Here is a 27374-nt window from a genome sequence, read left to right as displayed (position 1 = left end):
TTTAATTTTGAGTTTATTATTATTATTAATTAATGTCATTCCCCAAATATTGTATATAAAATTTGATATTCAAAAACAATTTAAAATATCGATATATTAATGATACAGTTAGCAACTTGCTTTGGAGTTATCGTTGGAATTCTCTCGACTGTATGTGTATCAAAACACAACCGTGGCTGCCGATAATAGTCTACGCTAGAACAAACTTAATAATATAAAGATTGTTTAGTTTCAAGTGCAATTTACAATAAATATTAATGCGATTGTGAGTTGGATATATTAGTTAAGCTTATATCCAAACCGGAAAGGAGTACAATTTCAACTTGATTTGTTCTCGTACGTGTTGCATACAGCCAAACATTTATATACATGCATGCATACAAAACATACACATCTAAATCTTCGTGCACACAAACATATACATGCTTAAACACACACACATATGTATATATGTTGCAGCGACAAATGTATATATAAAGGCATACCAACATATCTCTATATACACATCTATACCTTTGTAGGCTTTTATATTTATTGCTGCTACACAATCAAACATTACTATTTATTTTTAAAGAAATTTGTGTGTAAAATTAAACATACTCTATTTCCATGCATATGTCCATAGGGTAAAAGTTCAAAATTATATTAAATCTTTAGTGCATTCGTTTCCTAAATATACAAAAATACATATGTACATGTACGTAAATTGCATTTTTATTATGCGTTGATACATGTTAATGTTTACTAGTGAATTCATGTATATTTATACTTATATATGTTAATTAGTCTTACTACTGACTTAATAAATTATACATTTTTGGAAAATACAGCGAAAATAACTCCAGTGGGAAAAATGGACAAAAAAATCTCATCAACATCGCAACCGCGTATTTTGAAGAAGAAGCATTTCAGAGTAAAACACCAAAAAGTAAAGCTATTTCGTGCTAATGAGCCCATTCTTAGCGTTTTTATGTGGGGCATCAACCATACAGTAAGTTCCGTCGCAAATATTATTTATCCACACATATGAATATATGCAGATAGTATCCCACGTTATTCATAATATCCATCAAATTCTAGATAAACGAGTTAAGTCATGTCAACATACCAGTAATGTTGCTGCCAGATGATTTTCGTGCGTACTCGAAAATAAAAGTCGACAATCATTTATTCAACAAGTAAGAAGTACTACCAGATAATCCATTAGAAAGCGGGAAAATTATAATTTCCTCTTTTATTTATTATTTAGAGAGAATATGCCGTCACATTTCAAGGTGAAGGAGTATTGTCCCCTTGTATTCCGCAATTTACGTGAGCGATTTGGAGTTGACGACGTTGATTATCGCGAATCTTTGACTAGGTCGCAGCCATTGGGCATCGACTCATCGGGCAAGTCAGGTGCACAATTTTATGAGAGCTACGATAAATTCTTTATAATTAAGAGTCTTACATCCGAGGAAATTGAACGCATGCATGCCTTTCTCAAACATTATCATCCAGTGAGTCCAAATGCTTTAAAATGCAATTCAGATACATTTAATTAAAATTTTCATTGAATTGTGTTCTCAGTATGTTGTAGAGAGACATGGAAAAACACTTTTGCCACAATATTTGGGCATGTACCGAATTACTGTGGAGAGCGTCCAGTATTATTTTGTTGTAATGAGGAATGTTTTCAGCTCTCAGTTGACCATACATAAGTATGAACGCAATATTTCTTAAAAGAAATTATTAATTTTCATTCCATTATTTGTTATTCCATAGAAAATTTGATTTAAAAGGTAGTACTGTAGATCGCGAGGCTTCAGAAAAAGAGCTTGAAAAGCTTTTACCTACATATAAGGACAACGACTTTATAAAGCAAAAAGTCAAATTGGAGATTGGAGAGGAACCTAAGAAAAAATTGTTGGATACTCTAAACAATGATATTGATGTAAGAAATCAAACCTTTACATATTTACTTATATTTGTGATTTTAAAGTAGAACCCATTGGTTTAACAAGGTTGAGAAGTGAAATGACTAACGGAATACTGACCAAGCAGAAAGTGAATAGATCTGATCTAAATTCTGGTCAGCTTTTTGGAATTTTTTGAATCATTATAAGATGAAACACATTATCTAGATTACACAAATTTCACACATGTGCTCTTAATTTTGATATCCTGTTAGGTCTCTTCTGCCTGCACATAGCACAAATTGACTTGACCAATTTTAGCTTAAAATGTATCAACTAAACTTCAAATTTAAATATACATTAAGTATATTTAATCGTATTTTAACCTTCTATGTATGTGTATTCATATATGTCTTTTACAAAAAGATATCCTAAGTACATATTGATATTTCTTTACATGTGATCGCTGCTCTACTTATACTCCACTGTTTAATTTACGTATACTGTTAACAGTTGTTAACCAAGTTACATATAATGGATTACTCTTTATTGGTTGGTATTCATGATTGTGTGCGGGCTGAGGAAGAGGCTGTACAAGGAGATAGCGCGTTGGCAACCGGGCGTAGCGAAAACAGTGAGAGCGAAGAGTGCGATAGTGGTGAACGGTAAATCATAAATAACATAAAATTTAACAAAATGGTAAATAAACTATAAACTATATAAACACTATTTAAAGCTGGACGTACAATACACCACCCGATTCGCCAAGAGGTGCACAATATAAGGAAGTTGTTTATGAAGTTGACATTTACGCCATTCCAAGTATTGAAGGTTATTTATACAGATGTATTTCAAAAACATTTAATATAACACCACAAAATTTAATTTTAGAGAGGCGAGAAATCTATTTTATAGCTATTATCGATGTTTTAACACAATATGGAGTAAAAAAACAGGTATATCTATATTTATATTTACTTTTATAATGTTAAGTGATTCCTTTTGTTTATTTTAGGCAGCGAAAGCGGCAAAAACAGTTAAATATGGTAGTAATGTTGATGGAATATCGACTTGTGATCCTGAACAATATGCCAAAAGATTCCTGGAATTTATGGATAAAGCTATAGAATAAGATATTTAACTGTATTTGTCATTATATATTAAAAATAAACCCATGTAAACATTTAAAATAGATTGTTATATTATTATAACATGTGCTCTTCGAATATCTCATATCTTAGATAATGCTTATGAATATGTTCGGAAATAATTTATAAGCTTAAGTGTTTCTGTTCCCATATGCCATATTTCATTCTATTACTGCTATAATTCAGTGTATCAATAGAATATAATTATTGGGTAAATACAACCATTAGGTTATTTCATTTTAATCCGAATTCATATGTGTATCCAGTGGCGAAAAAAAAAATCATTACTAAAATTGAAAAAAAAAAAAGAAATGTCATTAACGTCTATAGAAAAATATTGTGAGAAATACTTACTACAAAACGGTTAACCTGATGCCGGGGTCGAACTGTTGAGTTGCGTTCAATATTTTTCATATTTTCGAAGCGCTCGCGTATTCTGTAATTTGAAATTTGAAATTAAATCATTTTTGTCAATATTAAGGGAATCTTACGCCTTGGCACTTTCTATGGTTGACTCGTCAGAAACTTTTTCTGAGTAGATGTCCACAAAGCCCTCCATTATTTCTCGCTTGATCTCGTTTGCCTGCCATTTTTCAAATTTGGCGCGAAGTTGCTTTGCGCGAGCTGCGTTGTGTGCCTTTATACATAGAAATTTAGAATTAACTTTGATTAAAAGCAGTTTCACAGATTTTTCAATAAAGTGAACTTTTTAACACAACAGATTTAGAGGACCTTTAAATTATTGACTTTAAATTAAATGATTAAAGGTCGTACAGCTGGTGCTCAATCTATTTTGTAATAAATATAGCCGTTCTCGAACCGTTAGCGAGTAAAATCGAATGAAATCGACTGCAATTGTGACTTTATAATAAACTCTTACCTCTCTAAGCGCCTCATCTCTGTTAGTTGAATTTAAGTTTACAATTTCTTGATCAATTTCGTCATCATCGTCGGACTCATTATCATCATCGTCGTCATCCTCGTCCTCGTCCTCTTCACTGTTGGTTTTATCATTAAAGTTCTGCCTATCTCCTGCTGGCGGAGGCGTGAAACATTTTAGAGGCCTGGGACTCTTGCAGTTAGAATTAATCGATTTATTTTGCTCCATTTCTCGAAACTTGTTCAGCATTGTGGAAGTGGTCTGTGTTTTTTGTAGCACATTATCGTGAAAATTCTGTTTGCCCGACTCGGAATCAGTTTCGGAATCGACCGATGGCATTTTAACTACACCTTCGCGAGGTGGTGTTATACGGAACTGACGCTTCTCTCCATCCTTAGGGCGATACGTTTCGAAAAATTTAAACTTCTGGCTTAGCTCGGCTGTAGTCACTTTGATATCCTCCGCTTTTGCATCACATTTAACCACATCTATGTCAGAGTTCTAGTATATATACGAAAACATACGTTATATAATTTAATTAAACTCATTCATACTAACCTCGGCAAGCAATTGATTTTGACTCTGGCATTTGTTAATATGGATGGGTCGACTTCTTTGAAAATCGCATTTGGCATGCGGACTCGACGCCACGTTCGCGTCTAGTTCCATGAAGATGCTGCGTGACTTTTTACTTATAGCTGATTAAGTAATAAAAATGTATGATAAATGTTTATGTATGATTAAATATTTTCCCTTATTTATTGTTCTTTACTCTTCTTTTACCAGATTCAAAAACATCAGCATCCTCCGCCAGCCCTGAGCCATGACCATGACTGCAATTGGATGTTTTAGACTCATTGTCCTTGTCGTGAAACATTTCTCCTTTTTCGAATCGCTCCTTAATGGAACGAGCTGCTCCGCCAATCTCAACATCCGGTTGCTTACCGGCGGATGTGATAGCCTGTTCGGATTCGGCGACTGCCTGTTGATACATTTCTTTGATTTTTGCCTGTTTGCCCATGAAGAGGCGAGAGCGTATGTTTTGGATTTCCAGCTTTCGTTCTTCACGGCGTTCTTCCTTGGACTGCACTGTACCCTTTTCGAATCTAGTCTTGATGTCATTCATGGCATCGCCCAGACCAATAGGCCGCTCCTTTCGAGTGTTTTTTTTCGAGCGAATTAAGTCCGCATCCTCATTTTCTTCTGCTGGTTCATCACCGCTTTCGTTCGATGCTTCGCATCTAATATCTACATCATTTGGTCGATACTTCGCAAGAACTGACTTGCTGCGCTTAATCACAGGACGTTGGTTCAGTATCAGTTGGTCCTCTCTAAGCTTATTTTGATCCACATTCTCAAATAGTTCAAATCTCGAACGAACGTTTAATTGATGCAGTTCATCAAGCCCCAGGTCGGGCTTATCCGATGCTTACATACATGAATAAAAAAATTTGATTAAATGAAGGGATTTACATTTTATGCTCTAAAAATCTGAAAATAACAGCGCATTTATGGATATGCCACGCCCCCAAAGAGATGTACCAGTAACTCAAATACTTTCTAGCTCTTAAACTGAAGGACATATAATGATTTGGGGCGTGAGTTCAGAAAACGATACTCGAAAAATTTGTTTACCAACAAAATTCTATTGAAAATGTTTCACCTTCGGCAAAATGCAAACTCATGCATATATTGTCTATTTTTGCAAATTAGCTTGGATTTATACAACTTATTAATATCCAAAATAAAGCAAAAATTAAAATTTTTAAATGTACATGAAGCTAAATGATAATCTCTGTTCTTCGTAAACGAGTACCAAAAGATGATACACTCTTTCTTAACTCACCACGAATAACATCCGGAGGAAGTTCAATTGGTTGGCTTTCACGAATAATTAACTCAGTTTTGCATTGCTTTGTTTCTTCGACCTGCTCAACGACCTTAGGTGCAAAGAGTCTGTGGAATTTGATAGTAGATTTACGAATGAGTTTTGCGAATATAGTATATACTATATACATACATACATGTGTGCATATATTATAAGAAACATCGGGTAAGTACTTACTGTTTAAAATGTACATTGCAGTACAGATCTCCTTCGTGACTCTGATAATTATCGAACCTGCAGAGTGTGTAAATAAAACATTATTTGTTAAGCAGATATATCGATAATAATCGATACTCTAAGAATAAATCTATAAATAAAAATAGTTCACGATAATTTAAATATTTCTGTGTAAATAAAAAAAATGCCTTTGCCATTTCCAATTATCGGGACTCGACTGTATTAGACAAACACGCAAACGAAATGGTCGCGTTGTATGCGCCTTACCTTCTTTCGTTCGAGTATTCATTTTTCGAGTATATCAGCTTACACAAGACACACGCACGTAGACAAACACACACACACACACACGCATACACACGGAAGGCCATTATAGCTGGAGATTTTAACTCATGGGCGTTAGAATGGGGTAGCCTCACAACAAATGCCAGAGGTCGTATCCTACTGGAGATCTTCGCGACACTAGATGTTGCACTGCTCAACACTGGCCACGAGTACACCTTCAGTCGGGCGGGATACGGATCTGTTATCGACATTACTTTTGTCACTTCATCCCTCTTTCGGGGAGCAACATGGAGCCATTGCGATAGCTATACGGGCAGCGATCATACGGCACTTCTATTCACAATAGGTGAGCCACCTGCCAGGGCGTCAACCTTTTGGAGGGAGGCGTATCGGCTAGATACTTTTTAGAAACAATTAGCTTACCAGGCAGCTAGAAGACAGTTGAAGAGGGCCATTCGGGCAAGCAAAAGAGAATGCTTTTTAGAGTTGTGCGACTCAGCCGAATATGACCCTTGGGGCAGGGCATATAAGATAGTAGTTAAAAGACTATACGCAGGTAGACAGGTGCAGCCTACGGATCGTCTGGAGCTTAAATCGATTGTGGAAACGCTCTTTCCAGAAAGTTTAAGCTCCATTCACGCCCCTGAGTCCGAGTCTGCTGATCAGGGCTCAACGAGCACTGAAATTGTTTTAGTCACAGAGGAAGAAATCATAGTAACTCTCCGGGGTCTTAGAATCAACACTGCTCCAGGGCCGGACGGGATCCCAAATCGTGCGCTAAAGCTAGCCCTCACCTTGCACCCTAGTACGTTCGCATTCAACGAATGTCTAATTCAAGAGACGTTCCCGGCAAAATGGAAAGCCCAGAACCTGGTGTTGCTACCCAAGGCTGGCAAACCACCAGATGAGCCATCTTCATACAGACCGATCTGTCTCTTAGACACCATGGGAAAGGTGTTTGAGAAATTGATCTGCTCTAGACTGGAGACTGCGATTACTAGCGCCGGAGGCCTGTCACCAAATCAATTTGGATTCCGGAAGGCCCGGTCAACAACGGATGCGCTAAACAAAGTTGTTGGTCTGGCCACTTCCGCCATCCATGGCACAAGATGGAAGCATGGGACGAAGCAATACTGCATTATTGCGACTCTGGACGTAAAGAATGCCTTCAATACAGCTAGTTGGGATATGATACTGAATGCGCTGTCACAATATAATATCCCTAAATATCTTAAAGAAACAATAAAGAGTTACTTCAGAGGAAGAACACTGGTATACAATACGAGTGAGGGTCCCCAAACTCATACAGTGTCAGCTGGAGTACCCCAAGGCTCAGTGCTGGGGCCTCTCCTATGGAATATCATGTACGACGGCGTACTGCGCTTGGAACTACCAGCAGGTGCGCACACCATTGGCTTTGCTGATGATGTAGCTGTCGTAGCCATAGGAAAGGAGCTCAAAGATACAGAGGATATGTGCAGCGAAAGTATCAATCGCATACGAAGCTGGTTGACTGGAGCTGGGCTCGAGCTAGCGGCACACAAAACTGAAGTTGTCCTAGTCAGCAGTCGCAAAAGAGTGGAAACTGCTAATATAAAGATCGGCAGCGTCACCATTGCGTCAAAGAGGGCGATAAAGTATCTTGGTGTCATGATAGACACAAGATTAACTTTCCGCGAGCACTTAGAGTATGTGCATAAAAAGGCAGCTGATTCTTGTAGAGCTCTCTCGAGAATTATGCTTAACACGCGGGGACCTAAACAGCAACGACGTCTTCTTCTAATGAGCGTCATTAGGTCCGTCATCCTCTATGCTGCGCCAATATAGGCAAGAGCGATGGCAACGCCGAGCTACAGCCGGGGCATTTGCGCGATCTACAGACTGAGCGCAATCAGAGTCAGCTGCGCTTTCAGGACTATCTCCGATGACGCGGCGCTCGTCATAGCTGGTATGGTACTACTGGAGTACATGGTCGCCGAAGCCGTGGAGTGGAATGCGCACGCGCCTGTGCGACTCAACGCTATCAGGGCGAACAGCATTGCACGATGGCAAAGAAAGTGGAATAGCTCAGCTAAAGGGCGGTGGACGCACAAGCTCATCCCGGAGCTTGAACCATGGGTCGACCGCAAACACGGCGAGGTAAACTTCTACCTTACGCAGATCCTCTCGGGACATGGATGCTTTCGGAGCTATTTGAAGCGCTTTGGCCACGAGGAATCTGACGAGTGCCCCTGGTGCGGGCGAGGGCTTGTGGAAGACGCCAACCACATCCTTTTCGTATGTGGACGGTTCCTGGAGGAGAGGCGTCGTCTAGAAGAGGCACTGGGCCGCTCCATCAGAGCGGACAACATAGTCAACGCCATGCTGGAATCGGAGGAAGCTTGGGAACTAACAAGCACCTTCGCGGCCACAGTGATGATGGAGCTGCGCAGAGTCGAGCGAATGAGAAGACGAGCTGTACCAGGCTAAGGTAGCGCATAGTGCTTGCGAAGCAATGCTTTACGGCAGTCCTGCAAGCATCGCGCACACTTTTTTGTGGATGTACTTTCTTCATGAAACTTTCAGATTATGATTATAACATGCATTTGCCAAAACACAAGTCTCTAGTATTTGAAATACGCCCTTTACAAAGGTGAGGGTGAGGGGGTGGATATAGGGGTGGGGTAGATTTCAACAAAAACCGAAATTGTATTAAAAGATGTAAGATATATAATTTTATAACTGATTTTCGATAAGGTATTTTATCGATATCCGCGCTGTAAATACGGACATTTAAAAAAAATTTGAAGTCTAGCTCTTATATCTGCTGAAATCGACGCGTTCATACATACGGACAGACGGACGGACAGACAGACGGACAGGGCCAAATCAACTCAGCTCGTCGCCCTGATCAAGAATATATATACTTTATGGGATCTGCTAGGCCTCCTTCTGCCTGTTACATACATTTCAACAAAACCATTATACCCTGATTCCCCATTGAAAATGGGTTCAGGGTATAAAAAGAGTAGTCTGCTACTTTGAGTATGCTGTTCAATATTCAATTATAGATTTTCTATAAAACCTCTTAATGGCGAAAATTCACATTGATATTTTGAAAAAGTTAGTGTGAACGATGTTATAAAAAATGTTAGTGTAGGTTGGTGTGAGCTAGATGAATGGAACTATTGCTTAAAGACGAATGCGGCGAAACCGCAAGGGAATAATGTCTTGTAGATGTTTAAGTTGAGTTCTTTTTAGCCTGTATGTGGAAGGCTGAAGAATATTAAAGGTCAGTGATTGCGCAAGTGGATTTTCACGAGATGAGTCTCATGTTAATAGTATCTATAAAGTTTTGAGTGCGCTTTCGCCAATTTATTTTAGAGTCTACAGTAAGTGATGGGGAGTCCGTCTATGCAAATTTGTGGACAGGTTTATGTCTTTTCGTGAAAAGACATTTGAGAAGTTTTGTGTGATCTGCCTATATTCCAATTTCTAGTCCAAGTGGAGAATTTATTGACTTAAGACGGTAAGCGATGACTGGCAGAAGTATGTGAGTGGCTGCTTCTTTCGTGTTTTCGATAAATACGTCTAACGCTGTGTCAATGTCTTATTTAATGTTTAGCGGGTTGTCAAGGTGCGTGTGTGTTCATGAAGCGTTTGAAATTTTAGACATAGGCTTTAAGTACGTACTTTAATTGTCTGCCGCAATCTTTGCATCGCAAGCAGAATTTATGGTAGATAGATTTGTCCGACTTGAACTGAACAATAACTTCCTCCATTTTATAGACCGGCTTTGAACACAGTTTGCAATCGGTCTGCTGCTCATCTTTCAGATTCTACAAACAAATTACATAATAAATAACAATGGAAAGAGGTGGACCGAAATAGATAAATAAATTAGTAGTAAAGATAAAACACATGTATATGTCCATCTGATTATAATGTTTGAGTATGACTGAATTGATTACATTTTAATCATGACTCAATGAAATGTTTGGATTAATTAATGATTCGCTTACACTGAAGATTTGTTGAGCTTTACTTGAATCACTTGAACGTACATGAATTAAATTTCGCTTCTGAAGGGCATCAAATTTGTTAAAACTGCTCCTCTAAAATATATTAAAAAATAAGAATAATCATTAATCACTAAAGTGAGAATCATCTCTATATACAACAAAAAATTCCAGTCGGTGATGCCCGACTAGGAGCCTGAGCTCAGATGTATACGCTGAGCCCAGACAATCTACTCGGACTCTAACAATAATTTGTTTTAGTTTTTTAGCGTAACTTGAATGCTGTAAGACCTTGAGACTTCAGATTTACTGTGTAGATGCGTTTGACAAATACAAAGGTTTTTTTTAATTTTTTAATGTTGGATACCACGTCATCCACGTGCTCCAGTCGAGACTGCTCGACTAGAAGATACCCTATACTATAATACACACAAAAAATCACATGCACACATACACGCACTTTGCTAACTGCGCAGTAAGCAGTGACTGCACTTGTGCTGTAGCGCAGGTAATATTATGAGAATTTACTTGTATTCATTTACTTTGTGGTGGGACTATCTCCACGAAACCTTCAGAACGTGGTCATAATGTTTAAATGTGTGTATACGTTTTTTACAAATTGGACGAAGGGAGCGTGGTATTCAAAATTTGTGAATTACAAAACTTCCCAGTAGTATCCAGATCAAATAGTATTAAAATTACGCTGAAAAAAAACGACATAAACTTGTCGATTATTCTCGATGAAAATGAAATCGAGACTGCGACTATCTTAATGGATCTTTCAAAACGTGACTATTATATTCTAGTACAAGTCTCTAGTATTTAAGATAGGTGTTTTAGAAATAGGGCCGTCTAAAATCCGCCATCTAAAATCTGTAAATTACAAAACCTTCGTATTCATCAAATGTATATACACAGTAAATATGAAGTGTATAGTTCTTACAGAATTTAAATTACGCTTAACAAACGTAATCAATTGATCGATTATGGCCGATAAAAAAGAAATGGGATGAGTTATCGAAAAAATATGATAAACTTGTAATGCGTATGGTATACACAAGTATACATGCGGACCGACAGGCGGGTTTGGCTATGTTGATTCAGCTCGTCCCTCATTAAGAATATATACTTTTTATGGGGTCTATCACGCCATTGTAAGAGTACGGATGTGTGAATGTGTTTTTTTATGTGTGCATAAAAGAATCACAGAATAAAGGGTAAAGGGGATCTCCTAGTAGAGCATTCTCGACGCTTGTGTAACTTTTACTTTTCTACTATTTATACTTACCACAGATATATTTTGATCATCGTATTCGCATTTCTTCGATTTCTTGGATTTATTCTTTTTCTTTTGCAATGGAACAATTGAATCGTCTGCATTATTAACTGATAAATTATTAACATCGATTGGCAATTTCGGCTCGACTGTTGGGCCGCTTTTCGAAATACTCTCCAAAATTGAATTAGTATTAACTTCCAAGTCCACAATTTCTTTATCCGCAATTTTCTCAATTTTCGAATTGGTTGTCGAAAGCTTTTTAACTGATTTTGTTGTTGTTTTGATTGATTTCGATACCAAATGTTCTTCTTCGGCGTTAATGACGGTCTTCATCTATATAGAATATTGTAGAGATTTGTGTTATTTTTTCAAGGTAAATTCAAATGTGGAAACAATATAAGAGAGCTTCAAATCTAAATCAACTAGAGCACAAATATTTTTTGTTGTTTCAGTATTATAGTAATCATGCAGGCTTCGTTGAAATATAGTCATTTCAGAGTTCACAAGGCTACCAAATGGGTATACCATATACATACATACATATGTGATAAACTTACCTTTTTCGAATCCATTTTGACAGGCAGGACTATACCACAGTGAACCTTTAAATTCAAAAGGATGATAAAAGTTAATAAACAAATAGGGAATTAATCGGCGAAAATCGGCAGTGAAAAGGGTTTGTTAAAATGTATATATACATACATATATATTCTTGATTAGGGCGACGAGCTGAGTCTGAGTACAAGCACTAACCAAAGAACACGCGACGACGTTGAAACATAGGGACAGACAGACAGGGCTAAATCGCCTCAGCTTGTCGCCCTGATCAAGAATATATATACTATGTGGGGTCTGCCACGCCTCCTTCTTCCTGTTACACCCATTTCAACAAAACCATTATGCCCAGATTTCCCATTGATAAATGGGTTCATGCATACTCGTGTGTACCATACGCAGTAAAAGTTTATCTTTTTTTTTCGATAGCTCATCCAATAACTTTTTTATCGAGAATATTCGAAAAATTGATTTCGTTTTTTCAGCCTAAAGACTTCAGATGTACTGTGTATATACAGTTTATCGAAATCAAGATTTTGTAGTTTACAGATTTTGGATACCACGCCCCCTTCGCCAACAATTAAAATGAAACGTATTTCAAGTACTACATGTGCTTTGGAATGTACACAAATTTTAACCATATGATCACGCATTAAAAGTTTCATAAAGATAGTCCATCTACAAAAGAAACTATTCAACAATTAAATTCTCATAATATTGCCCACACTGCAACGCTGTCAAGCGGTGTCGCTGCTATCTGCGCAGTCAGCAGAGCGCGTGATTATACGTGAGTGTGGATGCTTGTGTTCATAAAAGAAGTGCAGAATAAGTAGAATATCAGCTTAGAGGGTATCTCCTAGTCGAGCAGTCTCGACTAGAGCCTTCTTACTTGTTTATCGATTTTAAAATGATATCTCCTACATCTTTAAAGCTAGAGTCTTTAAATTTTAAATGTATGTATACTTATATGCATTTTATACAATTTCGGTTTTTGTTAAAATTTACCCCCCACCCCTATATCCATCCACTGACCCACATATTTGTAAAAGACGTATTTCAAATACTAGAGACTGTGCTTTGGCAAATGCATGCATATCCATGCTATAATCATAATGTTAAAGTTTCTTGAACAAAGTACATCCACAAGAAAAGTTATTGAACAATTATGTTCCCATAGTAAGCCACCACTGCAAACAGTGCGGGTTTATCCGTGTGTGCGTATACCTCTGTGAATTATATAATTATTGAAATATCAGTTGCTCGAAGGGTTCAGGGGATCTCCTAGTCATTGACCATATTTTGATCTGAATTGGGGAATAGCTGGCCGGACTGGCCAGTAAAATATATATATACTATGTATATATAATAATAATAATATCCTGTACTGTTTGGCTATACAGTTATAGCTTTAGTTTTACCTAAGTTTGACTCACGCTTTGTCAATAAATCTACAAATAAATATACCATCGAATTATAGTGTTAAAATTCGATCCGGAAATCGGGAAATGCATTTTACGGTATGCCAGAAATGATATGGGGCATGGCAAATCGGGGAAAACGGTATCTTCTAAATTTTTGGTAGTTACTGATAGCCTCCTCAGTCGATCGAAAAATAATTGCTACCCTGTAATTCTCATCTTTTTGAAAGCATTCAAATTTTACAGTTACGTTACTTTTGGATTGTTTAAAGAAATAGCCAACAATTACATATACATACATACAAACGTACATATCGAGACAAGCTTTATTTTTTACAGTATTAGAGCTAAAAATTCAAACCAACTTATTAATTGACTTGCACAAAAAGAATATACATATGCACATACATACATATGTATATACAGTGACCAACAAAATTATTCGCCGACATTTATTTCCTCCCGAATCCTTATAGGCATCCTTATCAACCCAAAACTTTGTAGTTTATTTAGTATTTGCCACTATTAGGTGAATATTTTTATATTGTCGTTCAATATTCATATTTTGTTGAAACATAAATTCTTGTACTACATGCATTCAAATTATTTGCATACCTTCTTTTTAATTGCCTTATAAGCTTTGTTAGAAAATTTTTACGTTTTGTTTACAAAAATTCACAAAGTTTAATAATATTGCTCAGAATAAGATCAATTGAATCAAATATAAATCATTTTCCATTGGTTCATTCATAGAAAATGGACCTAATGAACTATTTAGTTTTAATTCAACTACAATGAACAAAACTTTATTCTACATACGAGTTATCCCTACAAAATACGAAGAACTACTCTGATTATAAAAAAGCGGAAATAAAGCAAATTATTTTTCAAAAATCCAGAATTCCCGCTGCCAGCTGTTTTGGAATTTTTGCCGCAATTGGATTGTCAAAAAAGCCAGATTTGTCAGGAAAAAAACTGATTTGGCAACACTTCTACATATGTATCTTCAATTTGCTATGCTATACTACAATGTAAAGTGTCAGTAAGGTTCATTTTAACAGTCTCAAAAAGGAATTAACTGTCAAATTGTGGGCCAATAGACAATAATCTAGATATTGGTCCATTGTCTTAAAGAATATCAAATTTAAGTATTTAGCTTAGCAGCCACTCAGACATTGTATATAGCCTATATACTCTCTTCACATCGCGTGAAGTTTTTTAAAACATAACATAACAGCTAAAGGAATATTATTTTCCCAAATAAATGAAGTCGAACCATATTTTTCCGTATTTTTTTCAGACGATGTACGAATATACATACATGTATCTATACCTATGAACTCGTATGAATATCTACCTGAGACCTAAATGCACTTCTAAATATGTATATCTATCCGTGTGTGTGTGCATACATGTGACTGTATAAAAATACGATTTCGTCCGGAATTCGGACACACAATATATATGTATGCACATATGCGCTCTTGTTAATGTGGGTGTCTGTGCGTGTGGCTACATCAATGACACACACTTGTAAATTACCGAATAAAGAATAGGTGATCATGTAGAAAAATAGAGAAAAATGGGGGTAGACAAAGTATGTTATTGATGAGCTTAAAGTGGCGGGCAGGAGGTTAGATGCGTCAGCATCTTTTCAAATATTCTGTGCAATCTTTTGTACACAATATATTACAAATATTGTTCAGATATATTTAAGTTAAAATATTAATCTGTATACTTAAATATCAATATCAGCCCCAACGGTACATATGTCTGCCCATATGAATATGTATGCTTTTATTATTTAACTTTATTACCTATTTATTTATAATGCACTTATTCGACGTTAAGCAGATATACTTTCTCAAATCAATATGAAGTTTTTGTATTTTTATTTTTTAATTTTTTACTGATCTGATCTTTCTTCTTCAAAATCAAAGAGACGACTGACCGGAAAAAATGAGTACTGAATTCAAGGTAGCATAGATCGCATTTTTGAAGCTTTCCCACTGCTCTATGGTTACATATACATATGTACATCTATATATATAATGAGAGCTTTCAATAGTGTTCCCTTAAATTCTGAAAAGGAAATCTAAAATATGTTTTACTTTAGTACGGAAAATGGTATACACTTGGTATTTTTTATGTTTGCTTACCCGTTAAATATATATAATATAGTTTATATACCGTGAATTCATTGAAAATACAAAATCAGAGGATCATTGTATATAATCATCAGGGCATATAAGCGCGTGTGTGCAAGACGCGTTCTTACGGTAAATCACTCTTTTCAGACGTACAAACTCACAAATTCAACTGACATTTACAACTTCAACTGACAGTTTGTTATACCCTGAACCTATTGAAAATGGGAAATCCGGGTATAATGGTTTTGTGAAAAGTATGTAACAGGCAGAAGGAATCAACGCCGACCCCATAAAGTATACATATTCTTAAACAGGACGACGAGCTGATTCGATATAGCCCTGTCCGACTGTCCGTCCGTATGTGCAAGCCGATCTCAGAAGATATAAGAGCTAGAGAAATTTAAAGTTAATGGATTTTGTAATTCACAGATCTGGGATACCACGCCCCCTTGGCCCCCCATTTGTAAAAAACGTATTTCAAGTACTAGAGACTTCTGCACATATGTATTTTAACCATATGATCACGCTCTAAAAGTTTCATTAAGATAATCTTACTACAAGAGAAATTATTCAATTACAAAATTCTCATAATATTGCCCACAATGCAGCGCAGCCCAAGCGCTATCGCTGCTAACTGCGTAGTCAGCAGAGCGCGTGATATTCGTGCGTGTGGATGCGTGTGTATGCATAAAAAAGAGCAGAATGAGTAAAATATCAGCTTAGAGGGTAATTAATTAATTAATAATAACAGAAATTATTCAACAAATAAATTCTCAAAATATTGCCCACACTGCAACGCAGCCCAAGCGCAGTCGCTGCTTAGTGCAAAGTTAGCAGAGCGCGTGCTTATACCTACGTGCGGATGCATGTGTATGAATGTGTGCATAAAAGAAGTGCAGAATGATTAAATTATCAGCTTGGAGGCTTCAGGGTATCTCCTAGTCGAGCAGTCTCGACTAGAGCCTTCTTATTTGTTTAGGTTCGTACTTACCTTTTATCACTTTTGTGCACAAGTAGTTTGTTAACAAAAAGTTTGATAATATATGTAATTATTTATATTATTCTGTAATTATATTAATATTAACACTTTATTAAACATTGAAATATTCTATTTTTCTTTATCAATATTAAATATTTATACGTTTATATTCTTAATGCAAGGGTAAGAGCAAACTGAAATTTACTTACATATGCGAGAGACAAAAGTATCTATTCATATTCGGGAGACAAAACGACTTACTCCAAATAATTATTATTTTAAGTATAATAATCTTAAAGATTTAAAATAAATGAACATACAACGTAGTTAATCTCTAAATTAAAATGTTCGTTTCTTTAAATTTATAAATCTGCTTAATTTTTTTATCATAATAAATTCTAATTTATTTTTTAGATTTATGAATTTTTTAAGAAACTTGTAAACTTCATAAATGTTTACTGTGGTTATTACTCTATTTCATGCTAGAGAAATTTTGTTGACCGATGAGAATACAGATATTCACAGGTAAACAATTAATTTGAATGTCCGCTATCGAGTATTATGTTCTGCTCCAAATACTAACATATGTATATAGATATATAAAATCATACCAGGCATTTTATATGAATATGTACCAATATATATAAATATAAGCCGGGTGACGGAAATATATATATATATATATATATATATATATATATATATATATATATATATATAATGTCCGACTGTATAGTTGGTATGATTTTATATATGAATACCAAGCATGATGGTTTTGCACAATGCCTAATAAGTTATAATGATTAAATGCAAGCGTTGTATTTATTTCTATTTTTATAATGCCACTAGTTTTTGCTCCATTTAGCCTGCTTGAGATCCTTACCTCCTGTGCATGCCATTGTATATATATATATATACACAGCAGATTTTGTTAAAAGTCTATCACTTGTAATGGCAGTGTGTTGCTCATTTCATATTGACTAACAACAAACAAACACCGCCCTATAGATGCGGGGCAATAATTCTATATTCCATATTGTGCTAAATGTCCTTCGATGGTGCTTTGAACATTTGTGCGTGTTGAAGTAAATTGCTATTTGATTGCCTATAATTGGTTAGCCTATCAACTGTTTTTGCATTATATAATTTATAGCAATCCAAGTCGTAATTAATTGTGGAAAGGGTTGAATTAGCTGATAGAATGGGCGTTGTATGACTTGCATATATAGAATTTGGTGTTGAGATTGCTGTTGCTTCTGACAAGCGCGTCAAGGACTTGGTAGCCCCTTTTAACGAATTGATTGTAGATAAGCCTGTATAAAAAAAATGCATTGCATTATTAAATATTTTATTTAACGGTGTAATTTAAAATGTTTTTCCACATTACATTCAGATCTGTTGGCAGATGTATGATTTTATAATGAAGATGGATATCCACACCTATCCAATGTGTCATCTGAAGGTAATTCCGAACATTTTACGCTCGTTTTGCTTATAATATCGGTCAATAGATCAACAGGCAATGCCGTATCCTTAACTGGTGATGATGCTGAAACAGAAAGATGGTTGCTGCCATATTTGAAATCAGGAATACCAAATCCAACATGATTAGCTCGGCCACTGCAATTGCTATTGTCTCTTTCAGAGGCGGCTGATTCTTCTGTTGACACAGTTTCATTACAACAGCTCGGTTTTATGCCTTAAAGAAAGTAAAAAGTTAACGATTAACATCCCGCAAATTTGGATTGGATTAAACTAGAATGGGCGTAATTCCACTGTTGAATGCATTAATTTAATGTTATATGAAAGGCACAACAATAACTACAGTAAGCGTAATTTTCAAGATTTACCTGTCACTGGTGATTGGTCACCACTAATACCACCACCACTTCCTCCAGCGTGTCCGCCCCCAGCGCTACTGGATCCATCTCCCGCCCCGCCGCTGGTGCTGCTTGGTGGTCTAGGCAAACGACGACGCAACCATGGATGCTTTAGGGCTTCAGAAGGTGTTAATCTCTTTTCTGTATCCCATTCCAAACAGCCACGAATAAAGTTTAGAAAAAGCGGGTCTTTGCAACCGTCCAATGCCTTGGACAGGCTCTTAGAGCACGGTGGACCACGTGGTTTGCCACGTCGTGATTGACCACCAACTAAAACGACCATTCCATCGGGCATAGTGCGGACAGTACAGTAACGGGGATACCCCTTTGGACTAAAGAACGTCTTCGTTCGTTTTGCGTTTGCCAATAACGTTTTGCTTGGCATTCCAAGCACTTCTATAATACAGGCCAACTGATCACTTTCATTTTCTCCAGGGAATAGTGCATGCCCCGATAGTAGCTCCGCAAGAATGCAACCAAGAGACCACATATCAATCGCTCTACCATACTTTGCGCCCAAAATTACTTCTGGCGCGCGATAAAATCTTGACTGTATGTACGTGTAAACACGTTGACTTTCAAAGCATGATGATCCAAAGTCGATAACCTATAAAATAATCAACATATATTGATCGCAAAGCGAAGGAAAATAGTTTACTTTTTACCTTAATACCAGAACGACCTTGTTGCTTCAGTAACACATTCTCCGGCTTCATATCACAATGAATAATCTCATTCTTGTAAAGTGCATCCAGGCATTGGAGTAGAGAGTGAGCAAATTTACGCACCAATTGCAAACTGAAACCCTTAAATCCATTTTTTTTAATCAATTCATAAAGATTAATGCTCAGCAACTCGAATGTGATGCATGTGTGATTCCGAAAGGAAAAATAATCATACATATGTATAATATTCATTGTGTTGTACATGTCGTGGCGTCTTAAATGATGTAATATACGAATCTCTTCTTGAGCCTGACGGTGAAAACGCTTCTCGTTTCGCACTATTTTTAATGCCACATGCTCATGGGTCTTATGATCGTAGGCTTTAATTACTTGACCAAAGCTACCTTTGCCGATTATTTTCAACATTTCATAGCGATAGGCAACGTGATCATGAGGAATATGTATATATGCGCCCTGTTCATTGTCATAATCTGAATTGTTTGGTCCATAAATACCCGGGCGTTTTTTCGCGTTGGCGCCAATAAAATATATCTGCGGATAGGCTAAGATTTCGGCCCGTTCATATGGCGTTAGCTTATGCATATATAGGATCATAACTTGCTGCGGCGATACAACCAAAGGCTTTGGCTTGTCCTGGAGTGCGCTCTTCTGCTGACCCGACATTGTGATTTGTTCATGAAAAGTGAAATGTTCGTTGGCCGATGGTACAACAGACCTCTGATGCTGCGATACCAAAGCTAGTGAGTCAACAGTTGCTGCATTTAGAGATATATCTTTTCGTGGCGATATTGGCGACGATTCCACTTTCGGTGTGACAATCGCGCTCGGCAGAGAACTCGCTAAGATGTATAACCAAATGTAAAGAGAATTGGATATTAATATTATTCGGAAAGTTCCCGTACATTTTTATGCTGTTATTTACAAATATTAATTTAAATTAAGATTGAGAGTGCTAAAGCCATATGTCTCTTTGGACATACAAATAAACTTATGTACTCAATAGGAAATCGCTAATATACAATTTGGTACCGTGTTTTTGGTTTTCGAAATGTGTATGTATATGGGTATGGGTTTCGAAAATTGTTGAAAAAGCAATGCTCATACCTTTACTAGATTTTGAGACTCCACAAGCATCGAGGCCCAAACTATCGGCAATATAATTGCATAGCTGCTCTTGTGGAATCCGCGGTTGTTTCGCTGGTTGTTTACGATCCTGAAATATCCGATCCGATCCGTAACTACTATTGAAATTGAATGGAACTGCCATACAGGAATGATGTGATAAGCTACTCGGATGCATTTGAACGCTGGCACTTCCCCCTACCCTACCGTCGGCTGGCTGGCTTTGTGACATAGTCATTGTAAGCATTGCGGGTGAGACGGGCTTTCCGATTTGTATATCAATGGCAGGTGCCTCCAAGTCACCTGTAAAGGTGCTCGCATCTCGAATAGCGTCCGTTGTCGACAATTGAGAATTATTTTTAGTCTGTTGCTGTGTGCCAACCATATTATTATTGAGCTGTATATTATAATCGAAGTAATCCAACGAGCTTTTTAAACTATTGTGCGTGTTATTATTATTGTTTTCACAATTTACCCCTTGGTTATCGATTACAGTTTCAACTGTTGCTGATTCCTCAGCAACTACTTCGCCATTATATTCATATTGTTGGCTTTTATTTACATCAATACTATTTAAAGTGCAGCCGAGTTGCAGCATGGAGCATAGTGCTGTTGTTTCCGGTGGAGGAAATTTTTGTGATAGGTGTCCGAGGTTTTTCTGGGAGTCAGTAGAATTAATCGGTTGCTGCGCTTGTTGCGATCTGTATGATGACAATGACATTACTGAATGAACTGAGCTCGCTGGCAACGAATGCGAAAGAGATTGGTATCCTTGACTTAAAGTATTTTCAATGTCGTGACAAGGTATGTCCTCCAGGGATTCAAATGCCGTACCATACCGATCGCTATGTGTTGAAGAATCATCAATGGATGATGATTGGCTTTGAATTGAAGCTTGACGTTTTAGATGCCTGCGAGCTGTATATGATTTGTCTAACGGTAAATTAATGCAGCGGTCGCTATTATGATCTACATCCTCGGTACTTTCGAGATTTAGTGCAGATTCATATGATTTACTTTTTGTATCTGATGATAATAAGTTTTGCCTTTGTTTATGTTTTCGCTCCGAACATCCATTTCTTTCGTGCAGTAGTCTGGTAGCATTAGTCTCTAACAAGGATTTTTGTTTGGTAATGACATCAATTAGTACCGATGGCGTTGTTAAACAAAAGAAATTGATTTCCAACGGCGATGACCAACCAATGTTTCGTGGCCAAATGCACTTCTTTATGGCATTAGTTTGAATCTGAGTCTGATTTTTCAGCGGTTTTGTGGATCGTGTCACAGATAAATGGCTAGCATATTCCCTATCGTCACTCTGGGAAGCTCTAGTCAATTTATGACGCCGGTTTTCCAATTGTTCTTCTTGTTTTTCTTTGTTGAGGTAAATTCTAAAATTTTGATTATTTTTATCAATTGTAAATTCGGTTAACGTTGGTGTCTGAGATGAACAAAGAACAGATCTGTATGCAGTCCGTGGATTGCGATAGTTGCGATAATTATCCGCAGTTGAAATATGCGATCTACTCAATAACTGGCCTTTTGGAGGGTATTTTAAAGGAATATCCGTAGGGAACCTCTTAGATGAGCTGGCAGCGTCCTTTCTACTTGACAACCCAGGGAGAATTTCCAGACAATTCTGATTCTCTTGAGGGTCCGAGTCTCTATTGATTTGCCGTCCGCAAAGACCGCTTAAAATATTAAAACTAAACACATTTTTAAGCGAATTCTGGTCTTTGCTTTGAAATGAGCACTCTTCTAGGCTTTTACTTCTCTTTGTTACAGTTAAGTTATTCTGACACTCACTTTGTTCCCACATCCAACAATAATAAAACTCTGTGCGTGCTTAGTGATACTTTGTTGCTGCTGCTTCTACGGTTACTGCGCCTATTATTCATTGTGGTCAGCATTATTAAATAATTGGTAAATTTGCATTGTTCTTAAGTATTACTGCTGATTTTAAAAGAACTTTCAGCATTTAAATATGCATTTTTGTTCTAAACTTACCCACAGCGGCATCTGAAACAAATGTCACTGAGTACGAACATACGTACGAATGCAACTTCTGCTTACAATAAAACAATACCAATTTTTACTTGCGTGTATATGTATCGATATATCGTCAAATCAACATCGATATATGTATATGTGTACATATTTCCGTAAAGTGCCCAAACTGGAATACATACATACATATGGAATGAGCGCATACATGCAGAAGCAAATACATACATATATAAATATGTATGTCAGTGAATCTCTCGCTGAATATTACAGGATATACATATATCCCATACACATGAATTTTTTTAACGTAATCTATAATTCTTTGAACATTTACAATTTAATACAATGCAAACTCAAAACATTTATTATAAAATGTCAATAATAGGAAACGGTGTGGCCGAAGGGAAACACTCAGATTTTCACTCACGATTCTAGCGTTGCCACCACTTTGATTGGCCATATTAATCGTCAGTACTCATCGTTAATCTAGGTACAATAACATATATTGTAAAATTAAACAAAAAAATAAATAAATAAAGAAAAAAAAAAAAAACAGGCAAATTTGAAAAACAGTACCAATTACGATATTACAACCGTATCTTTCGACATTTCTTGAATTGTGCTTTCTGAAGTAAATGCAGATGTATTTCATCAAGAACTTATATATCGATAGCTCGATAGTGACAGTTAATATTAAGAATACTCAGCGTAAGCAATCGAGAAAATGCTTAAAAGTTTTTAACGTTCACTTCTAAAACATGCTTAATCCTTTACCAATAACTTTTAAGCTCGTATAGTAGCTAAGAAAAATGTTTTTAAAAATTCAAAGCGAATAGGATTAGGCAACCATGTTTTGTAATTTGCACATTACTGTTGGCAACATCGATAAAAACCACCCCAAACCTTTGAATCTTTTTTAGGGGCTGTGCGACTTTAATAAAAATCAAAAGTAAACTAGGTTTAAAGCTATGCCTTAATTAAAGCAGTTATTTTAAAAATTGTAAGTGCATAATATATATAATTTGTAAAATTCAATTGTGTTCTAAGTTACCGTACAGGAAAACTGACCCAAATGTGTATACGTATATATATATATATATATATATATATATATATATATATATATATATGTAATGTATAATGTATAAACTGATTTTTGTTACATATTCTAATATCCGCTTTTGTTTAATAAGATTGTTTAGTGTTCATTTATAAAAAAAAAAAAAAAAAAAAAAAAAAAAAAACAGATTTATCAGTAGCATGTGTGTTTCCCATTGATTCATATAAACCGTTGGTGAATCATCAGTCCCCAAGCTCTCTTACGCTTTCCACCCTTATTAGTAACACATGGCTAAAACTGGTTCAAGGTGGGATGAGGTTTAGACTTTGTGTAACCATCTCATTCTCTCAATGTATTCAACTCCCTGTCATATATGTAGATATGTATGTATGTATATACATGGTAAACATGTTTTTTAACGAGCCCAAATAACAAACCCACATGACGGAGCTCACGTTATATGCATTGCATGTACTTTAGATACATATTTAAATATGCCATGATTGCTGTTTAGCATTAAGAGGAATATTTTATACCCGAAACCCAATTAAAAATGTGACTTTCGGACTTTATGTTTTTGTGCAAATGTATGTACATACATGTATGTGTAAATTTATACCAATGTTTATATTTTAATTCTATGCAAGTAAACAGAAATTAAAAAAAACAAAAACAAAAAAAATTTAACAGCATACAGATCTTCAAGTGTACTAATGCCCTTTTTGTTCACTGTAAATTGAATATATGTATGTATATGCATATGCGAAAATTCAACCCATATTTTCCATTGTCGATAAACTGTTGCATATATTAATTTATGTATATTTTGTTTTTTCATTAACATAGTATCTTTAATACGAATAATATTTACCTAACTGTGAATGTGGCCGCTGCATAATCTGCGCAGTAAGCGGTTAGCTTGCTTATAATTGCGTACATACATATGTACATATGTATGTATATGTGTATACAAGTGGCGTAAAACTATTAAAATAGGCTTTTGGGCTGGGTATTAGTTAACCGAACACTTCCGACCAGATCACTTACATATTTTGTTTTGTTTTCTTTTTTTTTTTTATAATGTCTTAATAATGTGAATAATGTAAATTCGGGTATCCTGGATGGATTTGCGTGTCCATAGAGCTCGTTCCAAAATATGTACATACATATGTATAGCTTTATATTCGTGATTAACTTTTTTATAGGTCCCTATTTAAAAAGGTTTAACTGAGGAACGCTCCCTAACTGGCCATGATAGACCCAAGCTCAAGCGAAGAAGAGGGAGATGAAGAACCCGTTGTCAGCTTACCCAATAAAGGCCGTATTGGAGCTACACATAAAACAGTCACCCCCGTTGCTGGGGCTTCTGCGCCGAGCCAACCGGCCATAACTTCAACATCTGGACCAAATAATTTCCAGAATGGTGACTGTCCAGTCAATCAAAGACCATCAAGTTTTACTGCTGGCAATTCTCGCGTTGACGGCACAAATGGAGGCGGTGGCGGAGGAGGAGGAGTTGGAGGGGGAGCAATGCAGTCAAAAAATGATCAACCCCAACCTGGAATAGATGGAAGCAGTCTTGAGGTACCCAATAATGGAATTCCAAGGTTTGTATCAGCATAATATCATAATTGATATATTTTTAAATGTTTAAATAAGATAGAGCAGTGCAGTAGGGTGCGATTCAGTAATATGCACCTGGGCGTGCGAGGAGGAACGAAATTGAAAGTAAAATGCACAAGAAATGCTCAACAATAATTCGCCTGTAAAATAGACATAGTTACGCACCTTTAAACCCGTTATCTGGCGCTGCTATACAATTGAAAATTTGAAATTATAAGTATATACGTCTTTATTGAACGAATAGTGTAAATGCATTTTTTTTCCGATGAATAGTGATTAGTTTTCTGATAATTTCTGAAATTTACATATGTTGTATATTTGACATATGGGTTTGTTCATCAGCATTCTGGAGACAAATTTTTTAACGAGAAAACTTACTATTCTACGAAATTCCCGAAGTACTATGAATATTAATATTATAATTTTTCGGCAATTTAATAATTGTAATGATTATGATATGGTTTAAATTATCTCTTTTATTTTTAATGCAAATCTAACATTTTTTAATATATGCATATATACTTTTTTTTTGGTTCTGCGCTCATCAAAATCTAAAAAAAACCCATGCACATGCTTTGTCAACACAAATTACATATAATTACATGGGCACAAATAAAAATAAAAAATTCAACCATTGTTGAGTGGATGATTTGCATTTGGGACTTCATTGGCAACTAATACTTGATATATACATATAAAAAAAAAAAAAAAAAAACAAAAAATATACAAAACATCCATATCGACCATCGGTTGACTAATTGGCATAATAACTTTGGGGCGCATAGAGCGAGACCAGGCCATAAGATTATAGTACACAAATTAAGCCCGGCAGCTCATCATCATCATCAACAGCAAAGTCAACACCATTATGATTATCAGCATCATCATAATAAATATCAAAATGAACTCTCATCATACATGCATCCAAATTTCCTTGGCCAAAATTCTGTTTCTGTTGCTGGTGCTTGTAATCTATCAAGAATTAAAGCTTCTGCGCACCTTTTAAGCACCAGCACAAACACCAACAACAACAGCAATAACAGCAGCAAAATCAACAAAAGTTGCTCGAACATTGACCGATCATTTCAAAAGGTAAACACGCATAAAAGTAATAATAATCAATCGTTGCTATCGTCGTCTAGTGGCATTTCGCAAGAGACTCTTAATCAAAGTGTTGGTGGATCATCGCGTGCGAATTCTCTACCACGCCCACTTTCTCCATCCCCATCAGTTGCCAGCGATAAGCATGACCATGGTGATCCGCATGTAAGTTGCATTCCTAACAAAAAATCATCTTCTAATTATTCTTAGATCAAATCGGCTTAGGATTCTAATTTTATCTAATATTTTGTACAGGAAAAGCACGAGCGCGAGGAAGAGGAACGTAAGCGACGCATTCAGCTGTATGTGTTTATATCCAGATGCATATCATACCCGTTTAATGCAAAACAACCCACGGATATGACGAAAAGGCAACCGAAAATAACCAAACAGCAATTAGAGATAATCACACAAAGATTTCAGGTAACTTTTAAATGACATTAAAACTATTTACATAATAATGTATTTATATTCGTCATAATGCAAAAAGATATTTTATTCTAAAATTGTACTTAAATTTGTAGTATAAAAACCAACCCATTAAGGTCTGGTTTTTCATGAGTTCAGGGTATAGATAATTGAAACATTTATTATGTAATAATAATACACCCTCAGTTGTCGAAAAGTGCTTGTCAAAAGCAGAAGTGAAAATTTTCTTTGCGAAAAAATAAATAAAAGTCGGCTATATTATTATAATACACTGAAATTATTCATCACCAATAACAACAAAAACAACAAGTAAGAAAGCTCTAGTCGAGACTGCTCGACTACGAGATTCCCTGAACCCTTCGAGAAATTGCTATTTAAATAATTTTTCGCGTCTTTCAGCTTACACAAGAAACACGCACACATACACACACACACACACACGCACGCACGCACACACAGGCATACATACACACACACACAGACTACTATGAGAACTTAATTGTTTAATAACATACGATCTTCATGAAACTTTCAGATTATAATTATAACATGGAAATGCATGTATTTGCAAAAGCACAAGTCTCTAGTATTTCGAATACGCTTTTTACAAACATGGGGGTGAGGGGGTGAATATAGGGGTGGGGATAAATTTTAACAAAAACCGAAATTGTATAAATTGCATATAAGCATACATTAAAAATTTGGAGACTCTAGCAATAAAGGTGTAGAAGCTATATTTTTAGAACTGATTTTCGATAAGGTTTTTTATCGATGAGTTATCGATTTTTAATGATAAACTTGATATCCGCGCTGT

The 27374-nt window shown here is 36.0% G+C and overlaps 4 protein-coding genes across 13 annotated transcripts in view; 2 read left to right on the top strand and 2 right to left on the bottom strand.

The window, feature by feature from the left end:
* The first annotated feature begins 134 nt into the window (after positions 1-134).
* LOC6585834 (phosphatidylinositol 5-phosphate 4-kinase type-2 alpha) lies at positions 135-3085 on the top strand. Of its 2 annotated transcripts, none has more exons than XM_002011423.4 (10): positions 135-265; positions 831-991; positions 1081-1178; positions 1250-1499; positions 1570-1700; positions 1765-1933; positions 2409-2560; positions 2632-2726; positions 2787-2851; positions 2911-3085. In XM_002011423.4, the coding sequence occupies exons 2-10, from the start codon at positions 854-856 to the stop codon at positions 3025-3027; spliced, it is 1215 nt and encodes a 404-aa protein (XP_002011459.1). In that variant the 5' UTR covers positions 135-265; positions 831-853; the 3' UTR covers positions 3028-3085. The 2 variants fall into 2 exon arrangements, with proteins under 2 accessions (XP_002011459.1, XP_015016284.1); XM_015160798.3 differs by having other exon boundaries at positions 135-336.
* LOC6585833 lies at positions 3075-15477 on the bottom strand. Of its 3 annotated transcripts, none has more exons than XM_044007054.1 (13): positions 15341-15477; positions 12108-12152; positions 11560-11883; positions 10275-10367; positions 9946-10091; positions 5989-6045; positions 5770-5879; positions 4707-5351; positions 4482-4621; positions 3924-4424; positions 3535-3680; positions 3398-3479; positions 3075-3330 (listed from the first exon to the last, which is right to left on the bottom strand). In XM_044007054.1, exons 2-13 carry the CDS (start codon positions 12120-12122, stop codon positions 3328-3330), a joined length of 2262 nt encoding a protein of 753 aa, XP_043862989.1. In that variant the 5' UTR covers positions 12123-12152; positions 15341-15477; the 3' UTR covers positions 3075-3327. The 3 variants fall into 3 exon arrangements, with proteins under 3 accessions (XP_043862989.1, XP_032588808.2, XP_043862991.1); XM_032732917.2 differs by having other exon boundaries at positions 10317-10367; XM_044007056.1 differs by lacking the exons at positions 5989-6045; positions 9946-10091; positions 10275-10367; ... (1 more) ...; positions 12108-12152; positions 15341-15477 and adding an exon at positions 5948-5988.
* Positions 15478-17431: 1954 nt separating this feature from the next.
* On the bottom strand, positions 17432-22767 carry LOC6585832 (putative dual specificity tyrosine-phosphorylation-regulated kinase 3 homolog). Of its 3 annotated transcripts, none has more exons than XM_044007153.1 (6): positions 22348-22767; positions 20323-22227; positions 19198-20057; positions 18503-19139; positions 18040-18351; positions 17432-17965 (listed from the first exon to the last, which is right to left on the bottom strand). In XM_044007153.1, the coding sequence occupies exons 2-5, from the start codon at positions 22157-22159 to the stop codon at positions 18068-18070; spliced, it is 3618 nt and encodes a 1205-aa protein (XP_043863088.1). In that variant the 5' UTR covers positions 22160-22227; positions 22348-22767; the 3' UTR covers positions 17432-17965; positions 18040-18067. The 3 variants fall into 3 exon arrangements, with proteins under 3 accessions (XP_043863088.1, XP_043863089.1, XP_032588913.1); XM_044007154.1 differs by having other exon boundaries at positions 20323-21731; XM_032733022.2 differs by having other exon boundaries at positions 20323-22767.
* Positions 22768-23098: 331 nt separating this feature from the next.
* Positions 23099-27374, top strand: part of LOC6585831 (calcium-dependent secretion activator) — a 29616-nt gene continuing 25340 nt past the window's right edge. For 2 of the 5 annotated variants that reach the window (XM_044007152.1, XM_002011420.4), the window contains exons 1-4: positions 23099-23347; positions 24613-25014; positions 26173-26296; positions 26387-26554. In XM_044007152.1, the coding sequence (XP_043863087.1) occupies positions 24659-25014; positions 26173-26296; positions 26387-26554 (648 nt within the window). In that variant the 5' untranslated portion in view covers positions 23099-23347; positions 24613-24658. The remainder of the gene's footprint in view (positions 23348-24612; positions 25015-26172; positions 26297-26386; positions 26555-27374) is intronic. The other 3 variants (XM_015160795.3, XM_015160794.3, XM_015160793.3) reach the window with 2 other exon arrangements.

Source organism: Drosophila mojavensis, unplaced genomic scaffold (assembly GCF_018153725.1).
Source record: "Drosophila mojavensis isolate 15081-1352.22 unplaced genomic scaffold, ASM1815372v1 contig_151, whole genome shotgun sequence".
In the NCBI taxonomy this organism is placed as follows: domain Eukaryota; kingdom Metazoa; phylum Arthropoda; class Insecta; order Diptera; family Drosophilidae; genus Drosophila; species Drosophila mojavensis.
Note: the sequence above shows the minus strand (reverse complement) of the source record. Positions and strands in the feature narration are given on the sequence as shown.

Bases quoted from the DNA above. Each gene is read 5' to 3' on its own strand.
- LOC6585832 (XM_032733022.2), bottom strand. From the start codon at position 22,159: ATGTGGGAACAAAGTGAGTGTCAGAATAACTTAACTGTAACAAAGAGA. The intron at 20,058-20,322 runs GTATGAGCATTG...TATACATCTTAG, and splicing joins AGTCTCAAAATCTAGTAAAG to CGAGTTCTCTGCCGAGCGCG. The intron at 19,140-19,197 runs GTAAAAAGTAAA...ATTATTTTATAG, and splicing joins AAGGTCGTTCTGGTATTAAG to GTTATCGACTTTGGATCATC.
- LOC6585834 (XM_002011423.4), top strand. From the start codon at position 854: ATGGACAAAAAAATCTCATCAACATCGCAACCGCGTATTTTGAAGAAG. The intron at 1,500-1,569 runs GTGAGTCCAAAT...TTGTGTTCTCAG, and splicing joins TTCTCAAACATTATCATCCA to TATGTTGTAGAGAGACATGG. The intron at 1,934-2,408 runs GTAAGAAATCAA...TACTGTTAACAG, and splicing joins CTCTAAACAATGATATTGAT to TTGTTAACCAAGTTACATAT.
- LOC6585833 (XM_044007054.1), bottom strand. The intron at 3,681-3,923 runs GTAAGAGTTTAT...CTATGTATAAAG, and splicing joins GAGATGAGGCGCTTAGAGAG to GCACACAACGCAGCTCGCGC. The intron at 3,480-3,534 runs GTAAGATTCCCT...TTCAAATTACAG, and splicing joins ACCATAGAAAGTGCCAAGGC to AATACGCGAGCGCTTCGAAA.